The sequence below is a fragment of the Siniperca chuatsi genome, linkage group LG19 (genome assembly GCF_020085105.1).
Source record: "Siniperca chuatsi isolate FFG_IHB_CAS linkage group LG19, ASM2008510v1, whole genome shotgun sequence".
Taxonomy (NCBI): Eukaryota; Metazoa; Chordata; class Actinopteri; order Centrarchiformes; family Sinipercidae; genus Siniperca; species Siniperca chuatsi.
In genome coordinates this window covers 7,993,174-8,018,435 of record NC_058060.1, presented here as the reverse complement: position 1 = coordinate 8,018,435, position 25,262 = coordinate 7,993,174, and the positions used below count along the sequence as shown (strand labels likewise).

The following is a 25,262-nucleotide window of genomic DNA, read 5'->3' as shown; positions in this document are numbered from 1 at the left end:
GGTCGTTTGTGTTTTACACATCTGCTACCTCTCTGCTTCTCTGTCTCTCACCCTCTGGATATGGTTTCCCACTTCCCTACCTTGTCGTTTTCTGCCTCTCGCTCTCTCCCTCCTTCTGTCTGGCGGTCATCCTTGCCCTCGCCATCTGTTTCACAGTACGCCACACACGGAGACGGAGGGAGGTAGGGAGGGAGATGGTACCAAAGAGAGGATAAGTGAGTAAGGAAAACAGGATCTTGACAATCTTAGACTATCCATCCATCCATTTTCTACCGCTTGGTCCCGTTAGGGGTCGCGGGTGACTGGAGCCTATCCCAGTGACTTTGGGCCTTAGGCAGGGTACACCCCGGACAGTGGCCAACTCGTCGCAGGGCTAACACAGACACAGACAAGGACAGACAACCATTCACTCTCACATTCATTCAATACGGGCAATTTAGAGTTATCAATTAATCCTACACATGCATGTCTTTGGACGGTGGGAGGAAGCCGGAGAACCCGGAGAGAACCCACGGTAACACGGGGAGGACATGCAGACTCCACCCAGAGAGATTGTGTGATGTTGGTCTGGTCCGGGAATCGATCCCACGAACCCACGATCTCCTTATTGGGAGGCAGGAGCTTTAGCCGCTCTGCCACCGTGCACCCGAATCTTAGACTATTTAGGACTAATTTACCATTAATTCTGGACAAATAGGAATAGTTTAAAATTTTGGGAGATATACTTTTTCGCTTTCTTGGCAAAAGTCAGATGCGAAGATCAATACTACTCTCATACCTGTACGTTAAATTTGAAGCTACACACAGCAGCCAATTAGCATAGCTTAGAAGCAGCAGGAAATAGCTAGCCTAGCTCTGGTCAAAGGTAAAACAAATCTGCTGGTTTTACAGGGTACACGTTATATCTTATTTGTTTAATCCATACAAAAATCAAATTGTAAAAATGGCAATTTGTGGTTTTATAGGTCTGTTATGTGCCCCGTGAAACTGGCAGATGTTTTTTTACTTTTGGACAGAGGAAGGCTAGCTGTTTCCCCCTGCTTCCAGTCTTTATGCTAAGCTAAGCTAACTGCCTGCTGGCTGTAGCTTTATATTTAACAGACAGACATGAGAGTGCCGTCAATATTCTCATCTTACTCGGCAAGAAAGCGAATAAGTGTTGGACACCAAATGAGCCACAGCTTCAAACTACTAAACTCCATTCACTCCTCCAGAAAATTCGAACCATGTGGAAGATTTCAATCAATCGATCAAGTTTATTTATCACATGTAAGATACAATCACAGTGAAATGTAACATTGAATTTAACATTCATATGGACATTTTACTTGATGAATTTGGTGATGAGTGAGGCAATTAAAACTATTTCAAGTGATTACTGCAACTGTCTCTAAAAAAACACAAACTGATTGTTACAATGAAAACAAAACTCAGTCTAACTCAAATTAGACTGGTCCAAGACCAAAACTAAGCCTGTCTTAACACTAATAGACTAGTCTTACACATATCTTGTGAAACCAGCACCTGTTGCCAGCATCACGAGACAAGCTATAGTAGCCAACTGCATAGGGATCTACTTCCAGGGTACCCTGCTGGATAACCAGACTATAGATGCCTGTTCATCTGCACACGCCGGTTTGTTTACGTGTGAGGCTAAGTGTATCTGTTGCTTTAGTGTGTTGGCGTGCTACAAAACTAGTAGCAAAAAAAAAAAAAGATTGGTCACAAAGGTTTTCTACACAGTAGAAGACCCAGGTTGAAAAATACCTCAATTTCCCTTTAACCCATAGTTTGGGACATTACACATGTCTGTTACCTACTGTACTGGTATGTTGTGGTTTTGTTAAAATAGTGATATACTGTATACAATCACTATAAACATATAGTGATAGTAATGAAACGTAAATCCTATTTAACTTTTTTTTTACTATATGACACCATTCTCAAACTTGACTCCGACAGGTATTATGGAGGTGCTTGAGGACTCAAAGGTGTCCTATACAGTAGGCTACACTTCACACAGGCAGCCATTTTGTCACAACTACAAATGCACAACAACCCATATATTTGAATCGTAGCATCGCCAGTGAATCAAAGATAGAGACACAGCTCAGTATTACGTTACAGCTTGCACCAGACTAGAACAAAATAATAAAAAAAAATGTCAGATGTCTGTGAGTTCAGGAAAGCTACATTCCAATTCTTCCACCACAGTATTTAAAAGGCAGTATTACTACGTGATAGAACTGAACAGACATCCCAAGAGTCCTAGCTGACAATGCAAGATCTAAACAAAGGATTTTTAGCTTATAGCAGTTGACATGAAGAGCCATTAGGTTAAAGGAGCACAGGTAGAGGTGGAATAGGATGTATTCAAAGACTGCATGAATAGTAATGAGACGAGTTAATTAGCGGGACTCGCTTCCTCTTCCCTCCCTGTGGGAATGAAAGGAGACACCTTCTGACCTTTAACCCCTCGGCAGCCTGGTCAGAATCAGCAGTGAAGCAACCAGGCCGACCCTTCCACAGTATCCCCACCGCTGTGCGTTACAACAACGACAGCGCGAAAACGAAATGACCACCTTCAGTATCCAAAGACAAGTGTTCCACCCCATGTGTTGGAACCAGATGGCAAGTCTACCTGCTTAAGTGCCGTCCATGTGTCGTTCCAGGCACGCAGCCCTCGTCTCCGGTTACATGCAGGGGTTAAAAAAATCAGCTCCCGCTATTATATGGGCTAGTGTGTGTGTGTGTGTGTGTGTTTCCTGAGTAGGAGAAATCTCTGTGGGCTCGCTTACCTTTCTGGACAGAGAGAACAAGTTGCATGCTGTTTTACAAGAGGGGAGATAAATCTGACGGGAGTGTCAAGTAGCAGGCGTCATAGCAGCCAAAAGCAGACCTCTGCTGGCTGGCCAGATTCTTGTGGCATCGGATGGCTGAAAACTCCAAACAATCACACAATAACACACACACACACACACACACACACACACACACTTGGCTCAGGGACGGCAGCCAACAACAGTCAGCTCTTTGGCTGCAGGAGAATGGTACAGATTCTCCTCATGGAGGCAATGTTGTTTTTTAATTAGTTGTGTAAGTGGAAAAAGTGGATCTGCTTTTCTCAAGATCTTCGGTGTAACCCACCCTACAGATGTTTGTGACATTATGTAACATTGCTGCTTAGCAACTTATATGCAGTTCTACTGTTTATGTGACGCGAATAGTGGCCACTTTTAAACTAAATATTCTCACGGGATTAAAGCTTCACCCAAATAGAAAATGAATTAAAATAGATCAGTCCTATATTTACATTTAGTGGTTTCTAGGCATGCAGGTAGTTTTGATCTTCCCAGGTTTAGAGATATCCATCCATCTGTGAAATTTCGGCTGCCAGCCAATACAATGGAGGTGAATGGAAGTTTGGGTACCACTTACTAACAGGGCAGCCTTTATAAAGGTTTTTTTATCATTATTATTATTATTGTTGGTTAATAAATCATTAACTAATGCTTTATAGATCAGTTATAATCAATCAATAATAACAACTTTTGGGTTGCCAGGTTGTCAGAAATCCCTTTGGCTAGGGTTTAACCTTTACATTTGGTATTGGCACTGTCCTGTGAAACCCATGTATCTCCAAAAAGCTCATTTTCATGAGCTAAGAAAAACAGCCATGTTTTCAGCTTTGCAACAATGCTATTTTTTTTTAGATGATTCAATGGGGTTTTGAATGGTTTTGTAAGTAGTACTAAGTAGGGGAATGCTCGCAAGTTTATCGCTTTCCAAGAAGCCATCTAGTCCACAGCTATAAATGATGCTATGTCGCTAATGAAGGGTTTATAATTCATTGCGTGTGCAGTTGAACATGTTGACACATGGAGTGATCAAACAGTCCAATCACTCACAGGAATTTTTCACAACCTGGCAACCCGAGTTGTTGTTATTATTAATGACTTATAAATGATCTATAGACCACTAGGAAATGATTTATTAACCGCAGCAACATCTCTGTCCAGAATCATTGTCCCTGTTACTCGGGATAATCCACAGACTTTGCTGTGAAACGTTTTCATAGAAAAGATTTCTTCTGTAGAATGTAGTTCCAATTTGAGGTCTGTGGTTTGGAGTCAGAAATCTCAGAGATGGATATCTCAAAACGTGGGCAAATAAATCCCAAACTATCTGCATGGGTACCACTAGAGTTAATGAGAAAATATGCCTATTTGTAATTTGGGTGAACTGAACCTTTGATAACGAGGGGTTGCAACACATAAAATTGTACCACTAAAATGAGATTTGGGAGATTATTTTTCTACTTTCATTTGTGAGTGCAATGTGTGCATGTTGCTGATGTCAAGAACAGAAGCAGTTGCCTCTTGTTCATCATGAAAGCTGTCTTGTGCTGCTTCAAGACAAGATTCGATTCTCTCACTTAGTTTATAGTTTTTACTCTGCATGCAAACACACACACACACACAAGTCCTTCCTGGTCTCACAGAGAGGGGCAGCGGCCCTAAGGAAGGATTTACAGGGGCCGCCTGTCCTCCCAGCAGTAGGCTGATTGGAGGGGCTGGCTGTGTTTGTTAAGGTAATGGGCCCTAGGTGAGCTAATTCACAGGGTACACGCTCCATGCTCTGTCACCTCAGGAGCACCCTGGTGGAAAAGGAGGTTGCCGGCGGGGGCTGGGGCTAGAGGGGGAAGGTTTCCAGCTCTCGAGCTCTCCCAAAAATCCCCTCAGCCTTGCTCCGTCTCCTCCAGCTCCACCTGAAAGTGATTACCAGGCCAGCCGTGAGCAAACAAGCCCCATATGGAGTGTCTATAGTGGGGCTGCGGCCGGAGCCTGGGGAGCCCTCCTCCACCTCTTTGGAGAGAAGAGGCCTGAGCAAACACAGCTAATGAAGTCTTAACAAGCAGCCCCGGGTTAGCGCGAGCTCGCTAAATGCCACCGAGGCTCTTGGAATTGTGTCCAGCAGATTGGCTAAATCTCCTCGAAGCTTTCCTTTACAAGATAAAGTTGCATTAGCATATCTCTCTCTAACCATCTCAGAGGTAAGTCCAGGATCTGGCAAGCAGTCACACTTGATGGGCTTCCTTTCTTCGGCGGGAGCACTTGATTCTGACCGACAGAATGGGGCTTTAAATTGAACACATTAACTTTGGATCTTGATGTGATTCTGGATTTTATTCATTGGTCACAGAGTGTTTCTTTAAGGCTTTCGGTGTGGGGAGATATTTTCTCACGGCGTGCAGCTCTGCGCTGCAAACAGGAGATGAGTGGATTTCCTCAGAGTAAATCATTATCGCTGCACAGGACAGACTTGACGCCCTCTCTTGCCCTCGTCTATCCTCCCTCTGCTTCCTCCATCACTCTCCCACACTGTGACCTGCACCTTACCCTCGCTCCCTTTTTTTTTTTTTAATCGTGTGTCCCTTTTGACCCATCTCAAAATACCAGGGTTTATTATTGAGAAAACATCGCACCATCCATCGTGCGCACAAACGTACACTCACACAAGTCCACAGCACTGGCTAGCCGAAGTCTTGTTTCCTAATCAAACGCAAACAGCCATTAACAGAGCTCCTTCCTTGTCATCTCACAGTCGCTTAATCAGTCTGTGTTCTCCTGATGCTCAGCTCTCTCCGGGTTATTTTATCCGTTCAGCGGGTCGAGGCTGTAAAAAAAAAAGAAGCTGCCTCACATGATAAAGACCTGGCTCCACTCCAACCACAATACCACTAAACTTAAACTCCAGCGCCACCGCACCCCGGCCCCTGCACACAATGTTGCATTATGCATGGTTGGGAAGCTGAGAGGAAGATGCTTTTTTGTAAGACACACATTGGCCTCCTAGCACCCAGACTCTGCAGGAACTGTGTGTGTGTGTGTGTGTGTGTGTGTGGACAAAATGTCATCATTCATTGGTGAAATGAATATAGAGTTTCGAACAGATGTGCTGATCACATGGTTGGCCTTGTTTTACCAGACGCTGCATGACTTTGATAATGATAATAATGATGCTCACTGCAATAAAATAATAATTATGCATCCTTTATAAGTTACAGGAGTGTTTTAGTTCTGTAAAAACGACTTTTTAACATCACATACAACGGTTATTATGTGCAATTTATCAGTATGAAGTGCTTGTAACTCATTCTAAGTTCACCCTCTTAGGTAAAATAATGAACATGAATTATTATTATTATTACTATTATATGTGCAATATTTCAAGACTGTTTTTGGAAGATTTTTGAAAATATTTTAGCCTTTGCAGCAAAATCCAATATCTAGAAGTTCTGCTCATGTATGAAAGCACTTCAGTATTTGTAGTATTCCGTATTAGTATTAGTAGTATTAGTATTATTTTAATGTGTAGCAATGCATCACATTGTATAAACTCATCTTTTTTGCATGTGAAATTTAATCTGTATAACTATTAGCTGTTAAATTAAAAAAAATAAATAAATAAATAGTGGAGTAGAAGTATAAAGTACCAGAAGATGGAGAAATTCTAGTCAAGTACAAATACCTCACAAGTGCAGTACTTGAGTAAATGTACTTAGTTACTTTCCACCACTGCAAAAGTATACACACGTCCATACAGTATGATCATGTCTGTATACATTTCCTGCTGAGTGCCCCCACAGTCATGTTATGCATCTGAAGCAACATTGTAAAATAGCACAGGATATAAGAATACCATAAGGTTGATAAAGGCACACTGTACAGCAAGTCTTCAAACAGGAGTTCATAATATCAGAAGTAAAACATACATTTTACAGCAATAAGATTACCGTCAAGTAACTGCCGATGTCTCCAGACACTCTCTGGAAGCATGTTAACACTGATATGAGCGCTCTGCCGCCGCCTCAGTGTGCTGCTTGGTCTTTGCCTCGCGCAATTACGCCTCCCGCGGAGCTCTATGCAAGCGTTAAACGAAATATTAGCACCTCATTTAAAAAATAAAACAGCTTTTCACAAGGACAGACAGCTCCCTGGGTAGTCTTATCATGCGCAAATTAGCCAGTTTACCAAACTGGCCTCTCTCTCTCTCCCCTCTGTCTGTGTGCGTGTGTGTGCGTGTGTGTGTGTGTGTGTCTCACAGAAACAATCTTCTGGAGCTAGACGCATCCTCGCTCTGCCCATGTTACCACCGTTGTGACACTACATCCAAGACTGTGTGAACAGAAAGTTCAGTCACTGAGGGAGATTTTGAAAATAGTAGCTCATTATTTATTCCTCCCAGTGCTTCCGGTATCGTCTTTATAATTAGCCTGCTTCATATTATTATGATTATAATGTTCAGAATGATAGTTTTGTTATTTGAAATAGGTTTGGGGGGGGGGGATCTTTACAGGGCTATTATTTTAGACCAGCCATAGCTCTGGGCTTTTAAAAAAAATGCACAAAAGTAGTTATTTTGTCTCAGTATGTGGTTGTTTGAGTTGTGGTCGTCATCAGCGGGAGGTAGAATTATGCCCCCCCCCGTTCTCCACATCACCATCCTGTACCCCGGCGCCACAGACACTGGCAGAACTACTATCATCAGAAGCTATATAACAAAACATCTTTAGGTGACAAACGTGATGGACAGCTGGAAAGCACCGCCCCTGCCGCTCTGTGATTGGAGGAGCGGCTCCGGGGGGTGTAGCCTGCCACGCTCTGGTATATATTGGCACCGCTTAGTCTCCCGGCCGTTGATTTGTATGGGAACCGGGACTAAGGTGGGACGAGCCGACTGGATGTAGTCGCTGTGTTTTGAAGACAGAAATAAGGCCCACGTTTTCCCGTTTGTAGCGATCGGACAGCAGCACTTGAGATTTCTAACACCAGACTGTCTGAGGATACTGAGAGCAGTTTCCAGAAGAAGGTGGATTCTCCTCTCAGCCATCTTGACTGCTGCTCGCCGCCCTGAAGGCTGTTTTCTCTCCTCCTCCTCCTCCTCCTCCTCCTCCTCAGCTGAAAGTAAACACGGCTTGCACATTGCTTGCAACTCCGTGCAAGATCCTGAGAGAAGCGAGATGGGCTCGCTGCGCGAGATCTAACCGGACCAGAGGCAAAAGCAAGACGACTGGGAGGATTTATTGCTGTTGGTACCAGAGCAGAAGAGGGGGACACGACGCGCCGGAGGGATGGACCTGTTTGGGATTTACCTGCTCCTCTCACTCGCTCTCCTGCCCCGATCCAGCTGCACCACGGCCAAGGAGATCACCTGCCAGGAGATAGCCGTGCCCCTGTGTAAGGGGATCGGCTACAACTACACCTACATGCCTAACCAGTTCAATCACGACACGCAGGACGAGGCTGGACTGGAGGTGCACCAGTTTTGGCCTTTGGTTGAGATTCAGTGTTCACCGGACCTGAAGTTCTTCTTGTGCAGCATGTACACCCCGATCTGCCTGGAGGACTATAAAAAACCTCTCCCGCCGTGCCGGAGCGTGTGTGAGAGAGCCCGTGCCGGCTGTGCGCCTCTCATGAGGCAGTACGGCTTCCCCTGGCCGGACAGGATGAAGTGCGACCTGCTGCCGGTGCAAGGCAACCCCGACACTCTGTGCATGGACTACAACAGAACCGACTCCACCACGGTCTCCCCTGTCCTCTCCAAACCCACCAACCATCCCGGTAAGGGTTACAATCCACCCAAAAATAAGCCTAGCCGCCCCGGCGCGCCTGGGAAATACAAGCCGCCCGCCGCCCCGTGTGAGCCGGGGTGCAAGTGTTTGGAGCCCATGGTGCCGGTGAACACGGACCGTCACCCGCTCTACAACCGTGTCAAAACGGGTCAGATCACCAACTGCGCCATGCCGTGCCACAACCCCTATTTTACGCACGACGAGAGAGCATTCACCGCCTTTTGGATAGGACTTTGGTCCGTGTTGTGCTTCGTGTCAACTTTTGCCACCGTCGCCACTTTCCTCATCGACATGGAGCGGTTCAAGTATCCAGAGAGACCCATCATCTTCCTCTCAGCTTGTTACATGTTTGTGTCAGTCGGTTACATTGTCAGACTGATCGCGGGACACGAGAAAGTGGCGTGCAACCGGGAGTTCGACCTGGAGCACATCCACTATGAGACCACGGGCCCCGCGCTCTGCACCGTGGTCTTCCTCCTTATTTACTTTTTCGGCATGGCCAGCTCCATCTGGTGGGTCATCCTGTCTCTGACCTGGTTCCTCGCAGCCGGGATGAAGTGGGGCAACGAGGCGATTGCAAGTTACTCCCAGTACTTCCACCTGGCCGCGTGGCTCATACCCAGCATGAAGTCCATCGCGGTCCTGGCGCTGAGCTCCGTTGACGGGGACTCGGTCGCTGGCATCTGTTACGTGGGAAACCAGAATCTGGACAACCTACGCGGCTTCGTCCTCGCCCCTTTGGTGATTTATTTATTTATAGGCACTATGTTCCTCCTGGCCGGATTTGTGTCCCTGTTCAGGATCCGCAGCGTCATCAAACAAGGTGGCACCAAAACCGACAAACTAGAGAAGCTGATGATTAGAATAGGCATCTTCACGGTGCTCTACACGGTGCCAGCCACCATCATAGTCGCCTGTTACTTTTATGAGCAGCACAACAGGCAGAGCTGGGAGATCACACACAACTGCTCCAACTGTTTATTAGAGAGGGACCGCAGGAGCCCGGACTACGCCGTTTTTATGTTGAAGTACTTTATGTGCCTTCTGGTGGGCATCACGTCCGGAGTGTGGATCTGGTCCGGTAAAACTTTGGACTCCTGGAGGACTTTCTGCACCAGGTGCTGCTGGGGCAGTAAAGGCACCAGCGGCTCCATGTACAGCGACGTGAGCACCGGACTGACGTGGAGGTCAGGCACGGCCAGCTCCGTGTCTTGCCCCAAGCAGATGCCATTGTCCCAGGTTTGAATGGGGGTGGGGTTGGGGGGGGGGTGGCAAGCTTATGAGGACTGCTAATTGTTTGAGAGATAACCCATCACTCCCCGTCTTAAGCAATTTGCATAGTAATGAACTGCTGCTGAGGTGTCCCGCCTCACTCTCCCCAAACATCCACACACACGCACACACACACACACCTCTGTGGAGAGAGCTGGTTGAAACATTCACACAGGTTAATTCCTCCCTGTTTATATGTATTAGAGGTACAGACTGAGGCTTTTAAGCAAACTGGGCATTACTTGCTGTAGGCAGAGAGACAGTTTTGTTCCTAACCAGCTTCATACAAAGAGCATTTGGGTTTTTATTGCCATTTTATCTACATAGTGCCAGATAACATTGTATAATCCAATCACATCAAAGATGGTTTAAATTAAGCCTTAATAGTGCCCAAGTATTTTACGGGTCATTCGTTTTGTAATTTGAAATGTATTTATATAAAAGCTTTGTAAAAACGTGTACATTTGTGTATAAAAGAAACCTTTATAAGCTATTGTAAATTTGTACAAAGTGTAGATGTCTCTTTTTTTGTGAGAAAGCAAATATGACCTCTATTTTGACAATAAAATATTTGATAAATCTCAGCATCTGTGTACCTCTGCAGTGTTTTCCCATGCAAAGGGGGCTGGGGCTGGGGCTGGGGCTGGGGGTGGGGGGCCCATGCAGGCATATTTTGTGGTTCCTTGTGGTCACCGTGTTGAGGATGGCAGCAGCAATAGCAGCTTTTGAGAGTCCCGGCTAAAAAGGAAGCCCTTTTAACCATCAGAGGCCGGTAATTAGAGGCAGGGGTTGAGTTGGAGCATCTCCATAATTGTTAAAGTCCTCTTCATATGCCTCCCGAAGCCCGCTTTCTTAATTTAGTAAAAGAGGGAGTGGGTGAATGGGGGTACAAATGCAGGGAACGGACCCTTTTCATCTGCAGAAACTTTGATCTTTCTTTTTTAGCCAGCCTAGAATAAAAGGTGGTGTGTATTAGGAGTGTCTGTCTGATGTGCCAAGGTTCCCCCTAAACGTCCCCATTTGGATGCTTTGATGGACATCCTACAATTGAAAGAGCATTTTGGAACCCCCCACCCCCACCCCCAACCCCTTGCTTTTCTGGGGTTGTCAGAGCTGAAACCTGCCAGAGCCCCTGCGTCTTGTGTTTGGGGGGGTTTTTTTCCCGCCGAGCCTGAATTGAAACATCTTCTCCCTCGACTCAAGCCGTGTCAGCGAGTGCAGAGGGCCTTGACATGAATGATATTGAAATAGCTATGAAAGCCCCACAGGTGGTCTGTTCACATGATCTCACATCTTAGGGCCCCCTAATCGAGGCATTTTCGCTACAAATGTATCTGGTTTGGTCCCAATTAACCCAATGCGCTGGCATAAGATGATACACTGTAACCCAGCGTAGAAATGCCTTTGATAATGCTGGTCAATGGTGACAGTGGGCTTTGTAGTGACTGCTTTGTTCCTGCTTTATTCCTTTACACTCAAGACGGTAGATGTTAACCCCAATAGCTTCTTTTCAGTGTGGTGCAGACATGCATCTGTTCTGGGAGTGTAAATCAGCCACATAAATCTTTGCATCAGTGCTGTCAAAGTGCTGTCATTGCCTGGTGCAAAGACACCAATGAAGATGGAAGTTAGAACGAAAATGTCCTTTTCTCAAGAGCAAAAGAGCGCCCTTCTTAAGCATTTTGCTTCCCTGCAGTTCCCTGCATCAGCAGTTCGGAGTAGTTTTAGTGTTTGTGTAAAGTTACTACATTTCAAGTTTGGGAGTTTTAATCATGTTATTGTTTAGTTTCCAGCTTGAAATTGCTTTTATATTTCAAACACTGCCCTCTGTTTGGTAAAGTGTCTCGCGTACAAGTTCACGCTCTGAATCATTTGCTGTGATGTTTCCATCAAATAGTCACGGTAGTTTCTTCTAGTCTTGCAGCTTGTTCTTCTGGTGTTTACCTCAAAAACCTCAGGCAGGCCAGTGTGCAGCTCCAGCTCCAAACTGCCAGGCGCTCAGCAGTGACGTTAATGTGCAGCCCCACCTAGTGGTAGAAGCAGCACCGCACTCCTCCACAAGCCTCCACACTTGTGTTCAGAGCACTGAAATGTCTCAATTCTAAGAACGATTGCATTTTTTGCTCTTGATCTTGGAATCAAGAATAAGTGCCAAACTTAAAAATGTCTTAGCGTTTACAGATACAAGGCCTTTCCCAAAACTCATATACAACATTGTGACATGATGGATTCGGCTTGAAAACAATCAAATGTTCACATGAAGCACACTGATGTCAGTTATAAAATGTGACATTCGTTTTATATTCGCTGAGCTGTGAAACAGAGGGTTCCGAGTTTGAAAGCGAGACAAGACGGTGAATAACAAAATGTAGAAATGGCAAATAAAAGTGGTTCTAAATATATAAACTTGCCAGTCAACTTTTAATGGTAACGCGTAGTTTTTAGGGCTGAAACAATTAGTCGATTAATTGTCATTTGTCAGAAAAATAACGGGCAACTATTTTGATAATCGGTTAATCGTTTCAGCCGTTTGTCAAGAAAAGATAGTGAAAAAATGACAAACATCCTCTTCAGCTTGTCAGATGTGAGCATTTGCTGCTTTTGTTTGTTGTATTATGGTAAACGGAATATTTTTTGGGGGGGGTTTGGGCAGTTGGTCGGTTGGGGGTTGGAGGGAAGTTGTGACGGACGTTTTCTCATGATTTTTTTGACATTTCATAGATGAAACGATTAGTCAGAAAAATAATCAGCAGATGAAATCGCTAATGAAAAGAATCGTTTTTGACTCCTGTGTTCACTGCTTTGGAAAAACATAATCAGCTGAACTTGTACTTCATTCACACAAAACAGAATTATATGGCCTCCAATGATGAGTATCACTTAAAATCATTACTATATACATCTAACAAATGTAAGATTTTATGAATAATATGGCATATATTGGGGAAATATATGATCTCCTGGCTCATTCAGTGCTTGAGGGAGGGCATTTTGGGTAGCTGTAGTCCTTATTTGGAACTGAAGAATCACACGTAAACGTCACTAAAAGTTACTTTTAGCTTCTTTATACAAAGTCCTACTTTTTTTCTTTATGAGAACACGTAAGTCAAAGTTCAGGACCATTCTTAAGGCCATTTATTAGACATTTTAAAAGCAACATTCACTGCTAAACACACACATGCTAAACACATCACCCTGGTGCATCTTCCCCCATACCCAACTCATCAGGCACTTAAAGCAGCATGTCCTGGCTTGGCCGTTATGCACACATTGTAATTAACAGGAAACTCCTCCTCCTCCACAGAGGTCACCGACCCAATTCGGTGCACTTTACAGGAGAAAGTATGAGAGTGTCATTAGGAGAACCTTCACACAGACAGGGCAGGGCTCTCCAGACTTGTTGGGTATTAACTGGTTATTACCAGGTCAAGTCTGAGTTAATGGTTTATTTTTATTTGGACGTATTTTATGGACATGCCCCTTATCTGCTCTTGTCAGGGCTTGTGCTCGACTGCCGCCTGGCCCCTAACGGGCATACACACAGTTTTAGGTGGTATCGCTGGGCTACACTGGAGCAGAGGTGTAACCAACGTAAACAAAGCTGGTAACAAATAAATCCATCAACCCTCGCATGAATCCAGGAGACGATCTTTTCCGTGATTTCCGTGACTCTGATTGAATTGTCTTCTTCTCTCTGTATACAGGTGTTAAAGCCTCATTTGTGGGGCCAGGAGGAACATTCTCACATGGTTGCCCATCAAATATTAATGGCGCCGTTTGGTGAGAGGCAGACACAGAGGAGAGTACAGGGGCGATAGGCAGGTCATGCTTTTTAATACTATTGATCCCGAGAAGGTTGGGGTGTTTTTTTTTTTAAGCATAAGAGTAGATGTTGCAGCTGTGGACAGCATCTTGTGATCTGCATTCGTGGTTTTTGTATTAAAGATTATGACAGGCAGTTTTAAAGTTATAAAACCATGACATAACAACGACATTAAGAATAAAATGTGCTAAAAAAAAGTGTTTTTTATCTGCGGAGCTTACACATGCTCCTGCAGGTGATTACATCAGGTTTTGTAAATATGAAGACCGTCAGTTACAATCATTTCTCTTTATTTTTTCCAGATTACATTTGTCAGTGGAAGATGAACAATAGCACTTCAACCCCAGAGTTTCCGAGGGTGTATTCTGCCATGCATAAAGCATAACAGTGACCTCGGGTTTCTGTGACCCATTTAGATTAATGCTGAAGCTCCTGGCCTCCAGCTCAGGCGCATTATTCCCAGCTGGCCATTTGAGACGGCAGATGTTGGAAAATAGAGGGGTTCAGCGCTCAGGCTTCGTGGTTATAGTTTCCAAGGGACTTGGACGTCATTGAAGCTGCCGCAGTTTGGTTTGCACATTTACAAGGTGAGTTTAGGAAGATGGTTGAGGTCAAATAAAAATAAAATGGAAAATTCATGCTGTGTTTTTAACCAATAAGTGCTTCATTTAAGCACTATGACTGAGCCTAACAAAGATATCGGCATAAATCACCAGCCCCCCACTGGCACAGTAACAATGCCTCTGTGGTTTAGTAGTCCTTACAGTGCACCCCTGCTGCCTCGTCCAATCCAAGGAACCCCCACCTCCACACACACACACACACACACACACACACACAGCGGCTGAACACTGTGTTCCCTCTGTCCTTCACTGACTGACTGACATGTACACAAAAGAAAAAACCTCTTTCATCTGAAGCGCTGAGTGTTTTCCCAGATTCACTCAGCTCTTAGTCCAACAAATGTGCCCACACTCAGCATCGAAAATGGGTGTGATGTCACGGTTCTGCGGTAAATGAATATTGAGCAGGACAATCAGACGATAAGCAGTCAGTGAGAGCGATGCTGTCGTTTCTAAAATGGGAGTGTAATACAAAAAAAAAGGGTGACCCTACTTCTACGTCTATGTCCAACTTACAGGACGATGTAATACCAACTGGAACAGTGTGCCACATGTTACTATATGCCAAGTGAAATGAAATTCACACAGAGTCTTTTGCATTTTAAATACTATTTATCTAAAACAATTTAGCTCAGTCATATCGATGATCATTAGTTAGTTCCGTGCAGTTCAAATAGGGCACCTTACATTACATCAGACTGACATACAGCAGGAATGTACAAGGTTAAGACATCAACGCATTTCAGAATGGTTTAAGTAACGTACTGAACTAATGTTTTGATGACAAATCCCCTGCACAAGATGTCAAAATTAGTTTGCTCTAAATTACAGCATATACTCCATATCACATACATTCATCCAATCAATCTGATAAAACTCATTTACTTATCTTATTACATTTTGATTAGTCCCCCCGTGAAGCGGCCTGTGCCCGTACTTTTCATGCTCAGAAATAAAACTATTAAATGCAATACCCAATTCTGTCCACTCGAGGGAGCCATTAACTAGATTGTCTTTTGTCTCCCAGCTCTAAATGGACAATATCATGTACATATTTTTGTACCAAGACTGGCAAAACCATTATTAAATGTTGTCCATATAAGGTGAACGGCAGATAGAACTAAAGGAGACTCAAGAATTGTCTTGAACAGATATCAGCACAAAACTATCAGATTCTTTAACCTCTTTTATATAAAAATGTATTTGTTCTTTGTTTCAGCATATGAGCTATGACTATGTGCTTCTATCTTTTTAAAAGGTGTGCTGAAGATCTGTTCATTATAAGATAGTGAGTGGCAAATTATAACGATAACAATTTTGCTGCAAATTAGTCATTCGTTATTTTACACATTTTATTTGTCTGAGACAACACCCTGCACAACACACATTTGAATCAGTCTTCATTGTTCCTCCTGTGTAACTGCAGATTGTCTACTGCGTGGCCCTCAGCTGGACCTTCATGCGGTAAGGTTCAGGTGACAGAGTGACCCCATACACACGGGTCCTGCATCCTCGGGCCAGATGAACTTCCTCAGCAGAGTCACCATGATGAGGAAGAGCTCCATAAGAGCCAGACCCTCTCCAAGACATATACGTAGACATTTTCAATCATTAAGTCATGTACAGCTCTTAAAATAGAAGATTTGGGCTCTCATACTTGCAGAGAAATGCACGAACAAACTCTCCCTGGTCATTCAGAAAGTTTTCAGGGTTAAATTCATGAGGGAATTTCCACTGTCCCACCTCATTCAGCACCGAGTTCAGGTTTTGGATGATCAATGTACCTACCCTAAGGAGAAAAATTGCCAGAACCCGAACATATTCAGTTTACAATAATATGAAACAGAGAAAAGCAGCAAATCCTCACATTGGACACCATTAATCAATTATCAAAATAGTTGGTGATTAATTATCTGTCTCGAGTCCCAACTAATCGTTTCAAATCTCCAAAACCCATTACTGTTGACTACTGTATGCCTGAACACTGTGGTTTAGTGTAATACTATTAATCCAATCATTCCAATCCTTGTAAGCAATCTGGTTTGGAGCTACTGCAATGGAATGCAAACACCTGTTATAGCCAACTAGCAGGCCTACCGGGAACAAAAAAATCTATTTGCTGAAAGGCATTTCCTGAAACAGTAAAATGATCCAAAAAAAAAAAAACCTCATTAGTTTTACCCTGGGTAAGAAATATCCCATGAGCTTCGTGCCATTTGCTGAACAGTGGTAGATACTATGAGGGACAGTGTTGGCTATCCTATGGACTTCATGGATCACAGCTTCATGGATCACAGCCTGGAGTAAAAGAAATGACACAACATGTTCTTCAAACTGGGTTAATAATTCAGGCTTTGCAGGAGCTCAGCAGACCACTAAACTTCCAGAACCTGCCATGAAGATAATGACAATTTCCATTTCTTGACCAGCACCAAAGCAAGAAAGTAGTTCATAAAGTTATGTTTTTAAAAAAACAAAACAAATTCTGGTTGAGAAGCCCCAGCAGTGAATGAACCCCTGTCTGTAGCAGTTTATGTAGTTGTGTTGTGTTATATTCTGCCAAATATGTTACTCAGACCCGTGTCTGCACAAGAAATGTCAAAACTATTCAGAGAAATCTCTCTGATAATGTGCCTGCATGTAAGGCATGTTGTGTCTGTCGTCGTAACTGCCGTGATCCTTCTTTATCCAACACGAACATCTCCCGCTGACATCGCTCTGATGGAGAGAGTTAAAGAGACAGAGCAACGCAGGAGGAAAAGAATAATGATGAACAACACACTGAAATGTCAAACAATTAGTAGAACAACACACCACAAAAAAAAAACGTGAAAAGAAATGAAAGAATAGATGCCAGAACGATAGAAGCACAGATTGAAAGTAGGAGTCCCAGCAAAGTGAAGGTCCAGAACAAACACGATGAGTCGATCCTCACAAAAAGAAGAGCCATCAGCGCCTCTCTGGAATGAGAAAGGGAATCGTTTTGATTTTTGATTCTATCTTTCTTTATCTCTCGTCTCTTTGTTTGCATGACACACACACACACACACACCTTATCCAGTTCATCCAGATAGCAGTCAAGGAAGTCTCGTGGTTGCCCAGGGATTCTGGTCTGTTTGTGCTCAGTGATCAGACGAGTTGCAAGTTTCTTACAAGTCTGAGAAATGTACATTTATTTCTCTTCTCCACTGAGTGAAAATGAGGGGAAAGTTCCAAGGTGAAACAATGGCGGTGTTCTTGCTTAAAGCCCCGTGTTCTGGATTTGAAAATTTCAGACTTTGGTGACTCCCAGTAGAATTTAAAAAAAGATAGCGTAGCATGATGATAATTCTATAAGGGAAAAATGAGAAGTTCTCCAGATCCAATGAATATACCCACCTTAGTGTTCTTAAACGCCTTCATGAAGGGCAGGTTTCGAATCATGGGAACAGAGTCACACAGCTGTAAAGAAAGATAAGACTATTCCAATGATTACGAGGAGGAATACAGCAGGGTCATTCACTCGTGGATGCTAAGTCACTGGCTAGTCTACAAAATGTCTGGGCGGTCAACCAACGTTAGCTAAACCTGAGCAGGACTCCTGGGGTCTGTGTCACAGAGCAGAAGGTATTTGGGTAACTTTGATGTGTAAAACACAGAATTTGTCTGGACAAATCTGGAATATGAAAGTTAAAGCTAAAATAAGTGTGATTATTTTCATATCTATTTGAGTGCCCTTGATATAAAAACATCTGGGAACACCTGTTTTAATTTAAAGTTAATATAGTTAGCATTCAGCTAACATAAATATAAATGATGTTTGCTAACGCTGATAATTAAAAACTGTGTGGGAGTGTGATTAAAATCTGTATGACTTCCAATTACACAGAGACAGAGTTGATAGAATTACAGAAGCTCAATAGTCTTTCAAGCTCTGTGTTTTTGCACAGTTCTGTCAGTATCATCCATTTCTTTCCACCACCGGGACAGCAAAGTATCAGAGCTTTATGCACTTTAAATAACAACTGTATCAAATACTTAATTTAGATCTCACTACTGCTCTCAGTAGCAATGTTTCTGAGCTAAAGTTGTTACCTTACCTTGTTATCTTAAAGCGAAACTATGTAACTTTTGCTGAAATGCAGCCACAAATGGCAATTATGAGATACTAAATGCTAATGTATACATTGTGTATATAGAGTTTACAGTAGCACAAGTAAAGAAGAGTCATAAAGTCAGCAGACTGACTCAGCAATATCAGTTACACTGTCTAAAGTTTGCTAACATTAGCTAAAGTTAGCCACCATAAGCTACTGGTCATGCCAGACCAAGTAAGGCTGTAGCAGCAAAACCCCGGAGTGTATTGAATTGAGCAAGGTTTTGAATTCAACTTTTCATTTGTAAGAGGAAGTACGTGTAATTTATTCTTTCAAAAGTTACATAGTCTCACTTTAAGCAATATTACATACTCTGTCCTTTGACATCTCATCTCTGTCTTTTCTGGGCACGGTCACTGACAAAAATGTCTTGTCCAGCAAAATCAGCAGCCTTAGTCATCAGAGCCTCCTTCGTGGCCTGCACCCCATTGATGACTACGGCCAGTGTGGGTCCCAAGAAGAGACTCTAGACATTTTCATAGCACTTCCTCAGCTTGGGGAGAGCACGGTAAGAAGCTCTTGAAATGATCATGAGTCATTGCCAAATGCAACATGCAATAGATCTGCTTTTAATTCACAAGAAGAGGATTTACTTTTAAACATCAGCTACTAAGATTGCACACAGTTCTGACAAGCTCTGGCTTGCCTTGATTATACAACTACTGCATATGAGCATTGTGACAGCCCCTATGATTCACTTGTCCTCCTTGCTGCTTTTCTGTCAGGCAGCATAATCAGTAGCATGGAACACTGGAACAGCATGCACATCTGGAACAGCATGCACGCTATATTTCTCTGCATTCTATTTTACATGCAGCAACCTGCACAGGGCCTGAAAAAAAAATTGGAATATGTATTTTCACAATTATTAGGTTTGCTAGGGGCCGACCACTGCAGAGAGTGCTGCAAAATGTGCATAGCAACACTAAATGGGACATTAATGGAACAAACAAATAATCCACATTCTTGCCTAAAAGGACTTACATCTTAAATGGTGAATATTCTTATATTCTGTAAGTTTGTGTTTAATCAAACTATCCAACACTGTCTCCTTGAAATTACATTAATATACCACTAATCTGCAACAGCAAATATGTTTTAAGAGAAACATAATGCTGCCCAAATCAATTTTTTGTCAACATAATGAGGGCATTTTTTTTAATGAACATGTCTGCTAAGTTGCAAAAAACTGAACATTCTCAGCCAAAAGTTCAATGACAACTTTAGTCATTTGTTTTTCCTACAGTATCAGCATAAACTTCTTTATGGCTATGTTTAGATACTCAAGGACTTGGTTAAGATTAGGCAAAGATCGGGGTTTAATACTGAAAAGGTTAACAGTGACTGTAAACACAAGACAGGACACCAGGTGGGCTTGATTGGGGCTTACATTTTTGCCCCCGGGCTGCTTAACAGGTTAACCCGGCCCTCCCTACCAGTCTGACCTGTATGTCGGCATTTTAACACCCCAAAACCTCTCAATAAGATCCTCCGAGCTGTGGCTTATTATCTGTCGCTGAACTTTATCTGAGTGCCATGGCTCTCAAGCAGTCCCACATTTACTGTTGTGGCTAACAGGTCACTATTAATCAGGATAGCCTCAAATAAACAAAATGAAAGAACTGCTGCTTAATACAGCAATTTAAGTGACATTGCACTTCTTGGTGTCAGCAGAGGCCACTTCAGCAATGTTTAGAAAATCTACAGCACAGGAAATGCAGCGGAAAAAGGTTTTAAGGTGTTTTTGATTAATTGAAAGAAAGTGTCACAACCAAAATGTTTTATGAAGATACAAATATTCACATATCAAAATCTGTCATCACAATGCCAGAGGGCATTTGATTTCAAGTGTTGGATTCAATATATGGCAGCATTTAACATTTTTCATCACTAGAGGGCATCTGATTTCAAACTACAGTGTTGGCAAAGCTACTACAGCACAATGGACTGGATCAAACAAAAATAGCTACAATAAAGTGCTTTGCCAAGTTACAATAATACAATAACACTAATGAACAGCCATAACTGTTACACATAGAAAGATCACTTCACATTTGAGAGTCAATGAGTGAAACACATAGAAACATAAGACATCCAACAAACTTTCACTTTACAAAGAAAATACATAAAATAGTGTATGAAACTGAACATAAATTCATTTGATATTGTATTGGAAGGCAAGAATATGACTTATAATAAGAATTAGGCACTAAACAAAGTTTATTGGGTACTACCCAGACCTTATAGTACAGAATACCAATAAACACAAGTGTAACTGAATCCAGCTTTGGCTTTTACACTAAACATTGGGTGTATGGAGGAGGTGCGGCACCATTAGACCTGCTGTGGTCTGATGAAAACCCCTTGTGGTCGCCTTTATGACAGTCAGGGTTCAGCACTCAGTAGATAGGTGAGATATGAGGCAGAGAGCTTTTGTTGTCACCTTCAAAGAGACCACAAGAGGAGGAAGATCAAGAGCTATCCGTTTACACAGAGACCGACCAGCCCCTCAGCCACAAGAGCAGCAGATGCAACTGTGATGCCACTGATTTACTGTGGTAGTCTCCTCATTTTGTATACAGTAGTCCAGAGATTTCAAGAAAATACAGGTTACACTGCTGCTAAAAACCTTGAACCATTTTAGCAAAAGAAGAAGTTAATTAAACATTACAGCAGCCCCACTATATATATACTGTCTATGATTGACGTGTCACAGTGGAAGCTGGTGTCTAACCTACATTAATATGAGCTTTGATCAAGGTGAAACCAAAGCCACAGCAAGCAGAAAGCAGATATCCTGAAGGGCAACAGGCAACACTGCTCCTTTGCAGAGCTCCGCTGTGCTCTATTTCTAGTGACAGTGTATGTTAAGGCTTGTATTCCTCTTAAGCTCCGCGGGGCCCTGAAATAGAGTGACAAGCTGTCTCCATAAATACAGAGCCCCTATGGGGGAAAATAATTGCTTTGTGAGCCTATGTCGGGGGCCTCATAGAATGGAACCCTATTCTATGAGTTTGATAACACCACCTTAGCCTTTCATTTGCCTTTCTGACCCTCTTATTCCAAAAGGTCACCCAAACACCGAAGCACAGGGCCCACAGGCTACCCATGTCCGACACCGCTGACCCAAACACAAAAGAGAAGGACTCCAATGGTGGTATCATATAGAGTGACAGTGATGGGAGGTAGGGGGTTGTATATGTGGGACAGGTCAAGGCCTGTCTTTGTTTATGGAAGGTGTGTCTGGGGAGGTGGGGGTAAAGCCAACAAGGGAATAAACAGGTGGGCTGCACTCTTTTAGATTTTCTCAAGGTTGAGGTTTTTTCAAGGACGCTTAAGGCTAGAGTGTCCCGTCAGTCTCGACTTGTTAAGAGAGTTTGTATTCCTGACTTGAATTCTTTGATTTGCATCCCTCAGCTAGCACTCCTTAAAGGCAATGTGATCTGATGGTGTGATAAAATTACAGCAAATATGAGGCAGAGAGCATGGCTGGATGTCAGCTGCAACAGTTGTTGCCACTGTGTAAGCCTTGGGGTATCTCTATGTCTGTTTTTCTCTATGTCTGCTTCCACACCTATTTGTCCTATTCATGTGTTCCAAAATAACCTGGAAATAAAGCAATCCAACCCTCATAGTCACACCCACTCTGATCTTTTCTCTTGCCCATCATCATTGGTCTGTAGCTCTGCGCTGCTACCCAGCTCAACCAGCATATACTGACCCACCCTTCTGGTACAGATTGCTGTGGAAACATCCCCGATGGGCCCTGCTGAACCCCCGGGGGATGACCCGAGGTCCCGTCTGGGCGGAGGTGGAGGTTTGAGTCGACTGCGTTTGCTAACACGAATGGATTTGGGTGTCCCTGTTGGCTCTGGGGGGCAGAGAGACACCTCGCTGCCATTCCTTTCCGGAGCCTCCTCTTGGGAAACAGAGTAGCCGTTGTTCCCGTTGGTATTGCAGCCTGGAGGTCCTGGAAAGGGTGAAAGAGAGGAGCGCTCCAGGCAGGGTGGTTCCTGATCTAACGCAAGAGCTCCCCCTCCACAAGAGCCCTTGCTGCCTTGCCTCTTCCGGAAACTCCCTGTCTGACCAGCCTCTACCTCTAGACCCTGCTGAGCCAGGGAGGTGTGTGGGTCCATTCCTCTGGAGGCTCCTCCGGCTGAAAGGAAACACTGCTCTTCCTCATAAATCTTCTCCACCATCATCTTCCTCTTGCTCTTCTGCCTCATTGAGCGCTTGATGGCGCAGATGAAATCCAACACGTTTAGGAAAAGGGACAGAGCAGCCACACCGAGCATGAAGTTGAGCATCACGGTCTTCTCAGTGGGCCTGGAGACGTAGCAGTCCACCTGGGTAGTGCACGGTGGATGCTGGCACAGGAACCTCCTAGGGATGTAGAAACCAAACAGATAGTAGTGAGCTGCCCCAAACCCTGCCTCCAGCAACGTCCTGAACATCAGATGGAGGATGTAGGCTCCTGTGAAGCACCGGGCCCACCTTCGCTCAGCCACCAGAGGCATCTTGTTTACAGAGGTCTTGTTGAATGACTCCTGGTGGATGTTGAACAGCTGCAAGGTTTTGATGTGACTCGAGGAGTTCAAGTCCACGGTGAGGCCATTTGAGACCTTGTGGACCACGTAGATGATAAAGATGATGTAGGGGAGACACAAGGTGATGAGCTGCACCAGCCAGAAGCGGAAGAGAGAGATCGGAGAAAACAGGTCATAGCACACGTTGGCACATCCGGGCTGAATGGTGTTACACACAAATCGCTCCTGCTCGTCCTGGTATAGAGGATAACCAGCAAAGAGGAGGATCAGGATACGGAGGAAGATCATCACAATGAGCCACAACTTCCCTGAAAAATAAGCACAGTGGTATTAAAAATTTGCTGATTTTACAATGACTCATGAATGTGTGTGTGGCGTTGCATATTTTAAAAAGTAATCAAGGCCACAGAAATCAGCAACTGCCTTGAGATTTATAGATCTGTAGAAATGCCAAACAATTTCACGCCACACGAACATAATATAGAACTTATTTTGATTTCCTTCAGTCAGAAGTGAAGTCAACTCACCCATCAAAGTGATGCTGTGGTTGACAGAGATAAAGATGACCTCAGAGGCACTTGATGCCGCCATGCTTGCTCTGCTTAAGGCCCTCCAAAATCTTCTAGTCTTCCAGTTCCAGGCCACAAGGTAAACCCTTAAGACAGCACCTCACTCCCTATCCAGCCACTTCTCCTCTCCTCTACTCTTTCAACCAAGGGACACAGTGGCTTCCAGTAGCACAATAACCTCCAGATTGACGGAAACAAAGCTTCCTCAGCAGTCTCTCTCTTTCCTAGAAGGAGTATGTGCCAGGTCCCTGTAGGTAAATCCAATCTGATCCATTTGAGTCACCCAAGTCTCTGAAAGACTTAAGTAAACCATGTAAATCACCTCTTCCTCTGTCCCCTGCAGACAACTGTCTGTCCTCAGACAACAGAAGACGGGAGCAAGCCCCATTGTGGGTCTATTCTTAACACACTTCCAAAGGCACGTTGCCGTCCTGGCATTGCAGAGATATTTTGGTGCTGCCGGTCATCCTTACAGGAGAGTAACAAGCGTCCTGGCTTACTCACTCTAAATTGATGTATTAAGTTCTCAAGTACAATGGTAAGCATGTTCAAACTAGCTGCTCCATAAAAATACAAGCACTTCCTGCTACGATGATGAATAAAGATAACATGTAGCTATGCAGACTGTGGATTAGCTCTCATGAGTATTGTATTGTCCCACAGCTGAGGCCAGTTTATGACAGATAAGGACCTACTGTATAGTCATTTAAGTATGAAATAAAACTATTCTTGATTATTAATCTGAAGTACAACACAAATTCATATTACAATCACGTGACCAGATTTACACTGTCCATTTTTAATAAAATGAGATTAATGATTCATTCTAAACTTGCTTCGACAAATGCACATCATAGTGCATATCTCTCTAATAAAATGATTTTACAGAGGACAAATCAGTTCCTTTCTCACATGCTGCATCCACCCTAGCTCATGGACAAGGTCTCCTGTGGGACACATGGCCAAAGACAGACAGTTGGCTTGGCTCATAATCACTACAGATCAATGGTCATTAGCACTTCCATACTGGCTCACAGTAAGAATCCCACATGGCTCATTTTGAATGGATGGCAAGGTTAGCATTGGGAATATATAAAGGATGCTGTTGAAAATAAATAGTGTGTGAAATTGAATTTTTGACTTGGTAACAGAGGACAGAACGTTACTTAGATCTGCAATTCATTTAAACAGGGCATTGTAGTTCCATATAAAGGGCAGTAGATGTTGTTTGGCATTGGGAAAGTATGAAAAGGGTGTGGAGCTTTACAACAAGTGAAGGCAGATTTTTATTAAAGTAATGATGGGCCATAGGTAAAAAAACAAAACAATCCAAGAAAGTCCAGCAAAACCAAATCAAAGTGGAACTAAAACCCCAAAATGAAACAAACAGCCTTACAGCAACCTGCTACACTCACTCCCATTATAGAGGAGTGACTAACTACCTCTTCAGCCTCATATAAACTGGAACATACCATCTGCTCAGGTAAGCGCAGGTAGAAGTAAATAGGTACAACCATTCCAAGAATACTCAATAACAAATAAAACACAAATTTAAGATACTTACCTACAGTAACATCTACTTGTAAAGTTGGCTACTAGCACACAAGCTCACACCTAAGCACACCAAATTTAATACAGTGTCATCTATTGAACAGTT

General features: G+C 43.4%; 3 protein-coding genes across 5 annotated transcripts; 1 reads left to right on the top strand and 2 right to left on the bottom strand.

The window, feature by feature from the left end:
• The first annotated feature begins 7,689 nt into the window (after window positions 1-7,689).
• On the top strand, window positions 7,690-10,491 carry fzd8a (frizzled class receptor 8a). The gene has a single exon (XM_044177263.1). The coding sequence runs from the start codon at window positions 8,135-8,137 to the stop codon at window positions 9,878-9,880; it is 1,746 nt and encodes a 581-aa protein (XP_044033198.1). The 5' UTR covers window positions 7,690-8,134; the 3' UTR covers window positions 9,881-10,491.
• Window positions 10,492-14,547: 4,056 nt separating this feature from the next.
• LOC122867076 (cytochrome P450 2D15-like) lies at window positions 14,548-18,301 on the bottom strand. Its single transcript, XM_044177443.1, has 6 exons — window positions 18,281-18,301; window positions 17,732-17,794; window positions 17,406-17,510; window positions 17,149-17,313; window positions 17,053-17,071; window positions 14,548-16,716 (listed from the first exon to the last, which is right to left on the bottom strand). The coding sequence occupies exons 1-6, from the start codon at window positions 18,299-18,301 to the stop codon at window positions 16,466-16,468; spliced, it is 624 nt and encodes a 207-aa protein (XP_044033378.1). The 3' UTR covers window positions 14,548-16,465.
• Window positions 18,302-19,037: 736 nt separating this feature from the next.
• On the bottom strand, window positions 19,038-25,262 carry LOC122867007 (gap junction delta-4 protein). Of its 3 annotated transcripts, XM_044177319.1 has the most exons (3): window positions 23,564-25,144; window positions 22,984-23,344; window positions 19,038-22,872 (listed from the first exon to the last, which is right to left on the bottom strand). In XM_044177319.1, exons 1-3 carry the CDS (start codon window positions 23,625-23,627, stop codon window positions 22,125-22,127), a joined length of 1,173 nt encoding a protein of 390 aa, XP_044033254.1. In that variant the 5' UTR covers window positions 23,628-25,144; the 3' UTR covers window positions 19,038-22,124. The 3 variants fall into 3 exon arrangements, with proteins under 3 accessions (XP_044033254.1, XP_044033253.1, XP_044033252.1); XM_044177318.1 differs by lacking the exon at window positions 23,564-25,144 and adding an exon at window positions 25,170-25,262 and having other exon boundaries at window positions 19,038-23,344; XM_044177317.1 differs by having other exon boundaries at window positions 19,038-23,344; window positions 23,564-25,142.

Coding starts and splice junctions, on each gene's coding strand:
- fzd8a (XM_044177263.1), top strand. CDS start 8,135: ATGGACCTGTTTGGGATTTACCTGCTCCTCTCACTCGCTCTCCTGCCC.
- LOC122867076 (XM_044177443.1), bottom strand. CDS start 18,301: ATGGATGATACTGACAGAACT. Junction 17,511..17,731: donor AGGCGTTTAAGAACACTAAG/GTGGGTATATTC, acceptor TACATTTCTCAG/ACTTGTAAGAAACTTGCAAC. Junction 17,314..17,405: donor ATCTGGATGAACTGGATAAG/GTGTGTGTGTGT, acceptor TTCTCATTCCAG/AGAGGCGCTGATGGCTCTTC.
- LOC122867007 (XM_044177317.1), bottom strand. CDS start 23,627: ATGGCGGCATCAAGTGCCTCTGAGGTCATCTTTATCTCTGTCAACCAC. Junction 23,345..23,563: donor CCACAGCATCACTTTGATGG/GTGAGTTGACTT, acceptor CTTATTTTTCAG/GGAAGTTGTGGCTCATTGTG.